General features: G+C 38.7%; 1 protein-coding gene and 1 pseudogene across 2 annotated transcripts; one reads left to right on the top strand and one right to left on the bottom strand.

Annotated features, from left to right (window-relative positions):
* Positions 1–301: 301 nt before the first annotated feature.
* Positions 302–1824, top strand: LOC132135035 (zinc finger protein 772-like; annotated as a pseudogene).
* Positions 1825–5353: 3529 nt separating this feature from the next.
* On the bottom strand, positions 5354–10914 carry LOC132139537 (uncharacterized). 2 transcript variants are annotated; one of them, XM_059547963.1, is made up of 4 exons: positions 10600–10914; positions 9169–9241; positions 7181–8147; positions 5354–6059 (listed from the first exon to the last, which is right to left on the bottom strand). In XM_059547963.1, the coding sequence occupies exons 3-4, from the start codon at positions 8108–8110 to the stop codon at positions 6048–6050; spliced, it is 942 nt and encodes a 313-aa protein (XP_059403946.1). In that variant the 5' UTR covers positions 8111–8147; positions 9169–9241; positions 10600–10914; the 3' UTR covers positions 5354–6047. The 2 variants fall into 2 exon arrangements, with proteins under 2 accessions (XP_059403946.1, XP_059403945.1); XM_059547962.1 differs by lacking the exon at positions 5354–6059 and having other exon boundaries at positions 6921–8147.
* Between the last annotated feature and the right edge of the window lie 2352 nt (positions 10915–13266).

Raw genomic sequence — 13266 nt, 5'->3', positions numbered from 1 at the left:
TTTTAGAGCTAAAACTCTTTGTGAAATACTCTTAGAGCAAAAATTTAGGAGTCCTAAATTTAGGATTGACACGCCCATTATTTTATAGATTTTCTCCTAAATCTGCGAGTTATGAGCTACTTTTAGCCTTAAGATGTTTTGTGAATACGGGCCCTGTTTTTTATGAGTGAGATGAATTAATGCACTTTCACATTTAGTCTACTATAGTTAACTACAGTAACATCATGTTCACACAGTGAGATTTGTCAGTCAATAAATGGTAAAAAAAAAAAAAAAAAATTATAATTATTCTGATTACGTAATGCTTTACCTCCAAACACTGGTGACAAACCCTCCCATCAGTCGCAGCAGGGTTAAGCGCGGGTGTCGACAGTTAAATAGCCTTAATGTTGGGCAACAAACCGAGCCCTCCGTGGACTCAGAACATGATTGTGAGGTGTGTGGGTCCAAGGAAACTAATGTATTGCAGTTACGATCAGTCTATCGCAAGCACCATGGAGGCTTGTGTGCGCTCAGACTTTAAACTCAGATTTACTTGAAGAACAAACCCACTATAGATTAGATGAGACAAATGGTAAGATATTTGATATCTGAAGATGATTAAAACTTGCGTTTAAAGGCTTAAATAATTTAAAATGACAGACTGTCAATGATTTCGCAATAACAAACCATCTCGGTAACAGCTGGCACATTTTGGCATCATGTTTACTCTTTCCTTGTGCATTTATAACCCTTGTGGGTTGTTATTACGCTCACTGTGGTGCTATCGAAGTGTTGGTGACCCATATACACTCGTATGACAGTATTCAAGTTTCAAGTTGCTTAAAAATGCAGCCTTCACAAGAAGACAACTATTAAAATGCTGTTATGTTGTGAATATTTATTTTCTTTTCACGTGTGTTGCCCTGATTGTGTTTAGTCTTTGTATGACCCCCTGTCCTGTCTGTATATGAGTATTGGCATTGGAGAATGTTTTATGGACAGGCCATTTTTTTATGAACTCTGACTCATTATGTGGCTTCCTAATGTACCATTTGTATTATCATGGTGATTATCAGTACATTTGAATGGTTTATTAACATTTTATCATTTCTGGTATAGTTGCCTTTTTTTAAATAAATTTAACAGGAATTGTTTTCTACAGTGCATGTTTTGGACAGTATTTATTAAATATCAAGAACGAGCAACATAGTATGACCAAAACTGAGCAGGCATGTGCTGAAACAGTTACAAGTGTGCTGATCGAGGATTCATCCTTTGAAGTGGCTGTAAAGAGAAAGAGGAGGTTTATGGTGACCCAATCCTAGTGTCCCTCTCTGTAGCGGAGGAGCCCAACTCAGACAGCCTTTTTTTCTGGATCAGCCTCGACTACTGGAAGACTGGAGACTTGAGTCATTGCAGTCAGAGAGCTGCCAATCAAACATGAACTTCCAGTACACTAACCAAGGTAAGTAATATTCCATGCTAATGGGGCTGATATTAATTTGCAGTGAGTACAGTTTTATACGATTTTTTTTTAAATGTATTTTTTCCTTTTTTCTGCCTCTAGACTTTGATTTCCTGTCATCCTCAAGCTCAGGCCAACAAACCAACTTCCCAAAGCTCCAAAACAACAATCACAGGGGTCCCGAGTGCCGTGCATTTCCCCCCGGCCGAAACCTGTACTGTTGTGGCCTATGTGGGCGAGACTTTAACCGTAAGCACCATCTCAAAGATCCATCAGAGGATCCAAACAAGAGAAAGGCGGTACACTTGCTCCATCTGCAGCATGTGCGCCATCACGCATTGACACTCAGACACCACTTCTGCCTTCATACGAGATAGAAATCTTATGTTTGAGTTGTAGGTGGAAAGGAGTGAATGAACAGTGCTCTCTTCCACCATCAATACCCATGGGCTGAAGTGCCCTTGAGCAAGGCACTGAACCCCCAGTTGCTCCCCAGGTGCTGGATCTATAGCTGCCCACTGCTCCGGGTGTGTGTTCACTTCTCACTGCTGAGTGTGAGCACTTGGATGGGTTAAATGCAGAGCACCAATTCTGAGTATGAGTTACAATACTTGGCAAATATCACAGCTTTCACTTAAATTAGAAGTTCAGGTAACCAAAAACTTACAAGAGTCAAAGTAGAGTTTTAAAATGAATCCATTTAAATCTTTTTAAATATCCTTTTATTTACATCTTAACAATGTTTAACACACATACACCAAACATCACTTTTAGTGAACACAGCAGCACAAAATGTGCGTTAATATGTGGGAATCAGTGCGGTTTGTTGTAGCTTGTGACACATGCGCAAGAATCCATGTTTACCATATGTGATGTGCTTTGTACGTTTATATGTTTAATTACAAGACTCGGATTAAACTGCTTGTTTCGTATGGATTTTACAATGCCCTTGTGACATTTTGGATCTTTTAAGTTTTAGTTAGCTAGACTTTCAGTGGAGAGACAAAATATGTATTCAAAATATCTTAATTTGTGTTTCCAAAGATTAACCAAAGTGTTATGGGTTTGAATGAACATGATGGTAAATGAGTTTTCATTTTTTGGTGAACAATCCCTTTAAGGTTCCTTTAAGTTCCTGATTTTATCCCTGAAATGACTGTCCCTGCTTTGGATAAACCCATCTGTCAAATGGATATTGATTGTACCTTAATATCTTTCTTTCCATAAGATATAAAGTGCCTGACAATAGTACCCTGAATCTGGATAATGCTCTGTTGTGCAAGACTTTAATATGAATACAGTTAGATTGAATCTCCACACCCGAATACTGGATCCAGTCTCTTTACCAGATCCTGTCAATAGACTGTCTGTTTTTCAAAACTGTCAGCAGAGTTTTTATTTTGTATTGTACCCAAAACCTTATTAACTAAAAGTCTTCTATCAGGAGGTTGACAGAAGAATGGCATGAAAAAGTAAAAACATGAGATGAAGTCATGATGATAAAAAAATGACCATTGGTTTATGTAATAATCCAAAGTCTGAAATATACTACAAGACTTTTGTCCCAATTTCCCCCTGATTTACAGTCTGCAGAAGTGGATGCTAGTTGCAGAAAGTCAGAACCAGTCTGCAGATTTGAGTTGACAAATTTCATAGGAAACCGCATAGTATGTGTTTACAAAGTGTACAATGCCTAGCATTTTAAAATGTGTTTTACACGGATACAAATCAGCCAGTGTAAACTGGTGCTACTTTTTTGAAGTTTACTTGAGTTGTTATTCCTGCTAACCCAAGTCCAAGTCAGTCAGGTGTAAGGCATAGATAGCATAGATTCAAAGCACAGGGGGAAAATGGGATCAGCGCAATGATATATTTCTTTTTTATATTGAATCATTTTATGAAATGTGTTACTGATTACTTCTGTATTGCAATTGACAAATCTTGCATTTGTATTTTAGACAATAGTGTCCAACCCTGGGAGGGATCTCTGTTCAGGTTTTTGGTGACATAAATCTCTGTTTTTCTGCTCTCGGCTTTGTGCAAGTTAGATTCCAGTAGTTTGCATTATCCTTGCTACAATCATCTTGCAAGCAGATGAAACAGAAACTGTGAAAGCATGATGTGCATCTTACAAACTTGCATCCTCCTTCATGCATAATCAGATTATGGCACTTGGGACAGGCTCTGAACATTGGACAACCAAGCACTTTGCTCTTGGGATCTGAGACCACTTCACAGGTTAGCAGTGTGGAGACGAGGGGGCACAGCTTGTTGGTGCAGGCAGCAGAAGTGCAGGGGTAAAGGCAGGAGCCACAGAGGAGCTGAGTTGTTGGGCATCTAGTGCACTGAAGCATCTTATCACTACCTTTTATATATGCAGGTTTAAGTGCACAGAAACAAACCGGGCACTTTGGAAAAATGTAAGACATTGGTGGAAATTAATAAAGGTTTACATGACACTATGATGAGTTTGGTTCAGATTTAGTTGATGACAATGAAATGAAGTTAATATGGAGTGCTTACTGTGTTTGTGGGATCTAGATTGTTTCCATCTTCCTGGGATCCAGAAGTCTTTACGGATTGGTTATTTATTATTGATTGAGTTTGAGAGGGAGGAGAAAGCGCCTTTACAGAACAGACAAAAAATACTGTGACTAATTTGATCAGTTTATTCCAATGACTTAACCAATATCGATGCCACCAGCGCTCCATTAGATATTACTGTATATGCTGACCTGCCATTTTTAAGCAGCTTATAAGGGTCTTTTGTATATTTGACATCATAGTTACAAGCTAATAATGTATTCAGCACAAAAGAATTCTCACCTTTAAAATACTTTCCTCCTGGCTGAGATTATCAGTCAAATCACACACTTGTGAATTTCCTACAGAACGATAATTAGCAGTTTTTTGGGGTATTCTTACATTTGAAATGTGCAGTAAGGGTAACTGAAAATCGATTAGACATGTTGTGTCGTACTTTCCTCAGGAAAAAGTGAAAGTGAAAGTCATTTGTCAATGTTTGTGAATTTATAAAAACAAATTCATTAATAATTTATAATTCAAAACGTAAAAATGGTTAATAAATAACAAATACCAGTTCCCATTGTTGTCCTTCCTCTTCTATTCCACTTTATAACTGTCTTTCTCACGCTTCTCAGCTCTTCCTTGTTCGGGTTTATACCTGCATTTTTCACACACTTTTTTGTGGTTCTTCGAGGACGTTTCATGTGATCTGTTTGAGTGAGATGAATTTAAAATCCTCACCGAAGTTTGGTGTGCAGTGCTGTCGATCTGTTCTGCGTGTAAATGAATGTGTGACACCAATTGTTTACGGGAAACCCCACCACATCACAGCTGAGCTCTGGAAAGTCCTGGAGATACATTACATAATAATAAGCCTAAACCTTTAGTGATTTTAAATGTTTTGTGTATCTGTGAGTTAAAATATACAGTCCATAATATAATCCATAATATTCCATTACAAACATATATTGAAATTTGTTGTGTAAACCGTCTCTGAGATTAATAAAAGAAGCAATTCATGTTACTGTTTCTCTTTAAAATCAGATAAAATCTGAAATACTTGACCTTTGTCAAGTTATGTATGCATAGTCCTTAAAATAAATGTTTTAGCAGGTCAGAACTTTATTGTAATAAAAATGTATTGTATTCTTGCAAACGTTTATAAACAAAAGGTCAATATACATCTTTCCTAATATTTAAAAGTCCATTTAGACTCAAGGTTTAAATGTAAATAGTGAGTTTTGTTACTTACTGTAGATGTTTATGTTGGATTAGCTCTTATGTTTACATAAAGCATAAATATTTCATCTATGAACCTGAGAGGTAACCTGTCAAACAGGTTTTCGTGCAGAGGGCATGCCTGTACTGAAAAGTCAAACATTTATTTCTGTATAAAAAAAACTTTACTTACACAATTAAAAACTTGAAAGCAAGCGACACATTGGTAAGATTTAAAGCTACTAGCTCGAAGCCACTAGACATTAATTTCCAAAAACATAAAAAAATACAAAACAATAAAACGCTATTAACAATATTAACAAGCCTGTTTGTTTGTGCAGCATTAACAATAATCATTATTTTGTAGGCACCCAAAGCTAAATATTTAGCCTGCCACTATGCACACAGTGTGGGGAACACATATATGTAATACAATTCATCCTCCTATGCACCAGTCCATCGAGCTTCACCCACCCCTGTAAACACACTGATTTATGTGTGGAAGAGACTACAAATCTGGTTCTAATCCCCTGTCTTGAGCTGAAACCCCATTATATTTGATGTTCCTTATATGGGGCAGTAAATGTTGACCTATTCTGAAACATGAATCGGATACTCTGAGTACTGTATGTGCATGCATATTGTATGCTTGTTTGTTTCTGTTTGTTCAGTTGTCTTTTTAGATATCACAACATCAGTCCAATTCCTAAGGTCTGAACCCAAACGTCTCCCTATAGTCCTGTCAGCGATACCCCTTCAGCCGGTCACAACACAAGAAGGCCTCTGATGATACGATTCCATATGATGTGGCATTAAGTGTTTGCCGAAAGCAGTTCTCACTCAGTACCTCTGAAGATCAGTTTGGTCTCTGTGAACACATTGTGATTTTTCATTAAAAATAATAAAGCTGAATGCAAAAAAAAAAAAAAAGAAAGAAATTGTGACCACAAACCTTGTAACAAATTACTTAAAAAGGAACTAAAAAAAGTGATAGTTCACCTAGACATGAAAATTTGGCCAAACCTGTATGAACTACTTTCTTCTGTTAAACAGAAAAGAAGATATTTTGAAGAATGTGGGTAATTAGTTGTTGGCCCATTACTGAAAAAAAATGCTGTGGAATGGGGACCAGAAATTGTTTAGTTACTCACATTGTTCAAAATATCTTCTTTTGCTTTCTGACCCTGGATAGACAGCAATGGAAAAAACACAGTCAAGGCCCAGAAAGATAGTAGGGACATCAGTGTTGGCTGCCCCCACTCCAGGTGTGTGTTCACGGTGTGTGTGTGTGTGTGTGTGTGTTCACAGCTGTTTATGTGCACTTGGATGGGTTAAATGCAGAGCACAAATTCCGAGTATGGGACACAATACTTGACCACATGTCACTTCACTTAAGATAGTCCATGTGACATCAATGGTTCAACCTTAATTTCATGAAGCTACGAGAATACTTTTTGTGCACAAAGAAAACAAAAAAAAATGCTAGACAAAAAAATTGCAAGGCATCCTCTCTGCTGAAATCTGCAGACATGTTTAAAAAGACTGTTTGATGTGCAGCATGTGTCTTCTGCTTATAAATGTGCACATATCGAAGACTTATGCAGAACAGAAGAAATTGTTGAATAAAGTCTTTTATTTCCCTTGCAAACAAAAAGTTTTCTCATAGTTACATCAAATTAAGGTTGAACCACTGATGTCACATGGACGATGACCTTACTTTTCTGGGCTTGAACGTGGTAGGTATGTTGCTGTTTATGTAGGATCAGAAAGCTTGGATTTCATCAAAAATATTTTTATTTGTGTTCTGAAGCTGAAAGAAGATCTTATGGGTTTGGAACGACATGAGGGTGAGTAATTAATGACAGAATTTTCATTTTTTGGGTAAACTAACACTAATATACATACAGAGAATGTAGTTGTGTATGTCACAAAAGAAAGTGAGGTTTAATCATTGTCTAGTTGGTTTATTTAACAGGTAACATTAGTCACCTTATCTCTATGGCTCCGCTGATGAGCCCTGAACTGCTCAGGGTTTGTGAACAGCTGTTGGCAGAATGGGCAGACTGACTCTGGGAGGGTATTCCACGTTACCCGTCCGACTGAATCAGGAGAGGTCAGTTGTTCTTCCAGGTGATCTGCCTTTGTCCAGTGCTTCTGCTTATCTGTATACACCATGTTAATAACCGATGGTCTGTCGTTTCTCGCCACTGCTGCATCACTATCAGATCCAGAACCAGATTCTGACCTGGATCTGAAATCGGATTGTAAAGCAGCTTCTGGTTTATAAGCCCAGAACCTTAGAGGTGCGTTACCTTTCTCTAACCTCTGTGGCACCTCTGAGGTGTAGTCGTGTTGAGGCCTCTCCTCCTTACCTGACACTGAGGTGCGTGTGTCTCTTGGGAAAGAAATTGCTGTTACTCTATTCCTGTCCTCGATGTTTTGATCTCCTGCCTCATTCCTTAAGTTATTCTTCACAGTCCTAGAGTCGTCCTGTTTCCCCTCTGCATTAAACCTGACCAGCCCTGCACTCCAGCTTTCTAAAGGTGGCACGGACAGCTGCTGAATGCAGTGGTGGAGAGATGGGTAGTCCACATATTTAAACTTGGGAACCTTATCCTTAGGACTGGTGGGCCTGTAGTCTGGTGCCTTTGCCAACGAGCAGGATCCCAGCCAACCGCTGAGCGGAGGCACAGAAAGCTGTTGGATGCACTGGTGCAGAGAAGGGAAATCCACATACTGGAAACGAGGCACCTTGCGAGGGACATCACAGAGATCGTCTTTTCTCACACGTATTTGTGTCGAGGTCTCAGGGTCACCCTGCTCCTTCCTGACCACTCTAACCTCTGTGCTGCACTCTGCTGAGGCGGAGCGCTTGGCGTTGCCACCTCCATCTGGAGGCAAGTGCCTCCTGTCCTCCATCCCTCTGACTGCACAATGGTGCTTTCGTCTCCTGCGACTATAAAGAGACATACAATCAGTAAAATATCAGCTCTTTAAGTAAGGACTAGTTTTGATTGGGATTATTTTTTTAAGAATATTTCAGTTTTAGCATTTATGGCATAAAGGTGCAGTCACAGTGAAATTTCAGCGAAAATGGTCCATTGTCTATTGCCAATAGCATAGTCATACACACACAGAAGTCACTTTCAAACCAAGAAGCTTTCTGTTGGTCAACTTGGTGGATTTTTCCTCAAAATGTCTCCAAACAGAATTAAATGTGACCACACCTTAAATGTTAATTACCACAAGTTTTTTTTTTTTAATTTAGACTCATCCCTGGTTTTCTTAAAAAGAAAAAGAAAAATAGCTACGACTAGGCACTTACAAGGGAAGTAAATGAGGCCAAATTTTAAAAGCAGAAATGTGAAGCTTATAATTTTATAAAGACATTTGCTTTAGGGCTTTATGCTTTACAACTTTATGTAGTAATAGCAACAAAGCTGTACAATTGGAGACAATTTTAAAAGGTTAGTACTTCCTGTGCATTTACATTTTATGGCTGTACGATTGAAACAGTAGGTATTTTAAAGCTTCACAGATTGACCCCATTCATTTTCACTGTACTGTAAATGCCTTACTGTAACCTTAATGCCTTATTTTTTAAGAAAAAAGAAACACCACATTTTATATTTATATTATTATTTTGTGGTAAGCAACATAATGCCATAACAAGTGCTGTTGATTGAGCTTAACTTTAATTGCACCCAGAATACCTTTTGAAGCATATTTTGTTCACTGAGCAACTCCGCAAGAATCAACATGAATTTTTCTTTTGTGATAAATAACCCAGTTATGGTTCAACAACACTGTAATTCCGTCTCTAAACATTCTGGGACAAACAAATAATTACAGATGTGGGTTGATGCTTATTACATAGATTAAATGGAAAGCCATTCATTAGGCATTCATGCTTTGATATGTGAAACAGGCTTCCACATGTATACTGGGACCAGATCGTTTAAAAGAATACAACTCACCCTCACTGCACTCCTCGAGGGGATGTGGATTTCACCCCGTGTGGGTGGGTGGGTTTGCTCTCCACAGGCCAGGCTGAGAAAATGATAATAAGAAGATTAAAAAAAAACTCTGAGAGGGTAGGAGATGTGTACACATAACTGTATGAGCACTGGAGAAAGTGTCTATGTGTGCGTTTGTGAGGGGAGAGATGGTCTGAGTTGCTCCTGTAACCCTGTAACATGGGTATAAATAGCTCTGCAGGTATGGAGTAAAGGAGAAAAGTAGGTCAGCTTCAGACTGATCGCCTTCTCCAGGGGGCCCAAAACAAAATATCTGTCACACACTACAGTCTTCTCTTTCTGTATTCACTGTGGTCAAAACCAAGAACACCCAGTACTGCCACACAAAAGCCTGGAAAAGCCCAGTCCACCCTGACTTCAGATCACAACACACACCTAGTGAAATTGACACTGGCTCACTCCCCGTGTGTAATCAACAGGTGAAGAGAGGCTGTTTACCACCTGGTCAGCCCACAGGCTACACGTAAATGGAAGATTCTTTTTCTTTTCTTTTTTCTGATCTAGCACCAATATCTCACAACCACACCCCAAGCGTTATCTATAAAACACACACACACAGACCCAAAATTGCTTGAATGTTAGGAGAAAAGATTAACATCCCAGTCGAAAAAGTTCATGCTGTGCACAGATGTGATTTAAATATTTCCTGTTTATTGAGGGCTATGGTAAGTATAGAGATTGCAGGGCTTATTGCAGGTTATAAGTATATATATATATATATATATATATATACTTTTGATGCATTGTTGTCATTTATTACAGCAAATTGATTAAATGTAACATTTCTTTCTTCTCTTGTATATTGCCTGGCACAGAGAGAAAAACACACAGTGTAGAACCCGCCCTGGAATCGTGCCGGGCGTGGAGTATAATAACCGTGCTCCACATTCACTCTGGCTGTGTTGTTCATGAGGAATTGGGTCACGCGCCGTGGCCTACATTTTTAAGGTTTGTTGTCTTCGTTTTTTTTTCCCCTCCCCACATTTATTTGGGCTGGCCCCGCCCTCGTTGCCTGAGCAGTGCGACGGGGGTTGGGGAAGAGCGGAACAGTTTGAGCGGAGCGCTGCCAAGCAGTTAGCGCCCTCGCAACATGCAGACAAACAGAGCATTCACACGCGCGTGACAGCAGCAATGTGCGCGTGCTGACACAACGGGCAAATACAGAAAGATGCGCATGTCCATAAACCTATCAATTTGACTTCTTATTAAGCCACGTATGCCCCCGCAAAATATTACACCTGCCATGGATAGCACAGTAGACAACTGTTGTTACAAACCTGCGTTAAGTAATAGGAGGTGACGACATTAATTCAGATATCAGGTTAAATATATCAGATATGATTTACACATTTCATGTTTCCAGAGGTTTACCTTATGCTACTGTAGTAGTCCGTGGCGGTCCGTGAAGTGCATGTCAAGTGAGTTCTCCGTCGATTTAATCTCAGTTGTGCTCGTCTTATTTCAAAGAAAGAGCTTCATCATCAACACAGTATTTAAAATAAAACATAAGGAAATTATTTCTCTCTGGTCAAATTAAGGCGTTTGCTTTCTTGAAGGACCATTTAAACTTATTCGGTTTTTAAAACTATATTTATCCTTTGTTAGTATCAGCAACACTTTACCAGAAACAGTTCCTTAATGTGTAAAATGTGGTTTGGCTCTAGGAGCCGCTATTCGGATTCTGATAGAGGGAGACGAAGGCCAATCATAGTTTGGTCACGCTTCATGACACACCCGTGGACTCCGCCTCACTCACGTATCTTTGTCCAATCAGAGGGCTTCTATTTGATAAATGGGCGGAGCTACCATGTCCTAGTTCTAGGCGAATTATAATTCAGCTCAGACTCCGTTTACTCGAGTCACCCGAGCGCGAGTTGACACCCAATCCTCACGATCAGTGATATTAGCCTTGACATATGCACGCAAAACAGTGATGTCTTTCCTTCTTTTAAAGTCACACGGATATACAACTCTTTCAAATGTTGGAAATAATAATAATCCATCATGGCAAAATGAACACTAGGATCTTTTTCCTCTTGTGTGTTAACATTATTTTGCCCACACTGTCAACACACAACTCTTGCTCAGGTGTAGGAGACACATCCAAGTTTGTAGTTTATATTTCTTACTCGGGCGTGCGTGAAGAAGACTTTGTGTTGACACATTATCTGAAACTCTCCAAACAAACAAAAGCTATGATGAATGAGGAAATCCTATGACCTTTTTTGCTGTTGGTTCACTTGCTTATATGGAGCTAAATAAGTACATGGATACAGTAATTACTAAGAAAGATTGTACACACTCACTAAAATCAGCTTTTATTCACACAATCACAGACAAAAAGATAAAATGGCGAGACTGCAATTGAAATTCAGCTATATCCTGCAGTGATTGTAGCTCCCCAGATTGTGGTTTAGGTATCAGGTGACAGAACGTCATCCTGGACAGTCAGCCACAGGCGCCAGAACCCTCCTATCTTATTGAAGATATCCAGACCACACATTCAAAATTGCCTCTGTCATGTGGTATAATGCCCCTTTTAGGGCGTGCATGCATTTACTGAGTGTATGAGCAGGCAAAGTAGTGCTGAGGAAATCTTTGGATAAATCTATAAGTTTTCTCTTTGGTAATAAACTGCATGTCAGGACTTTGAAGCAGGGTTTGACATCAGGGTATATTACGCATGGGTATCAGGATTATGTGCCATGCTATTACAAACCTGGAAATTTGAGTCTCAGCCACTGATCTACTGTATATATGTTCTCTTTTATGGATCAGTGGTCTCAGCTCGCGAGTTTCCTTTTTAATGTATCTCTTATTCTTAATTCAAAGACACAAATAACTGTCTGCCATATAATCTTGGATGTGAAAGGTGTTTGCATGGCCGTGAAAACTCTTCTGAATGCATTTCACCTTCTAGAAAGGCCAAACAGTGCCACATGAAATTAAACTGAATGAAAGCATTTTTAAAACAAAAATGTGAAGAATGTGAAGAAGTTCTTTTTTTTGAACTAACGCCTAGTTTTTAAAGCCTGATATATCCCTAGCAAATAAAATCAACTCAGTATTTTAAATCATTTTAAATCAACATATTATTGGCATTATTTCCACTGAATTATGACTAAATTGACAGGTGCCTATCAACAAGCACCACCAATTTGTTGTTTTTGCTTGTTTTTGTTTTTATATATATTTATATATATATATAAACAATGAAATAAAGAAGAAAAAATCTCTTTGCTGAAGTGGAAGGATTAACTTGGAGCGATCGCTTCAGTGATGTATGCAGCTTGTGTTGCTGCTCTCAGTTTCTTGTCCTGATGAACTGTTTTCTCAGCAGTATCTTTAATTTAGTATTAGATGAACTGCAGTATAAACTCTATACAGTCCTCTGTGACCATCCATTGCAGTTGGTACATGCCGTCTTGTTGAGCTGATGGTTGTGATCAGCTGGCATTCAGTTCAAGTGTTTTTGCTTCTTGTCAGATGTCCTAGTGAGCTTTTCCACTCTTTTAAGGAACGAATAAAGCGGAAAAGGGTAACCGAGGGGGTGAACACCTCAATCCACCCCTTTCATCCCCTTGCCCCACTTTCTCCTAAATTCGATAGGCTGGTGCAGAAACATGAGCATCACAACCTATTGGAAGGCACAGAAACAGAACAGCATGAGTACAGAAGTTTAACAACCTTAAGTTGCATGGCTCATATTTCACCCAAAAATAAATAAATAAATAAATTATGTCATAATTTACTCACCCTCATGTTTTCCAAACCTGTTTCATTTTCTTTCTTCTGTGGAACACAAAAGACCCCACTGACTTTAGAAAATATATTTTTTTGTGTCCCACAGAGGGGAAAATGAATTTTCATTTTTGGGTGAACTGGCCTTTCAAGTTGCTCTTACATGAAATGTAGGTATACATGTGTATAAATGCAACAGTAACTGCATTAGTAAACTTTAAACACTTTCTTTGATTCACTGAGCAGAAAACTGAAAAAAAAAATGACTGAAGTAACTGAAATGTTTCTGTTCTGTAC

The sequence above is a fragment of the Carassius carassius genome, chromosome 4, assembly GCF_963082965.1.
Source record: "Carassius carassius chromosome 4, fCarCar2.1, whole genome shotgun sequence".
Classification (NCBI taxonomy): Eukaryota; Metazoa; Chordata; class Actinopteri; order Cypriniformes; family Cyprinidae; genus Carassius; species Carassius carassius.
This window is presented reverse-complemented; position numbering and strand designations above follow the sequence as displayed.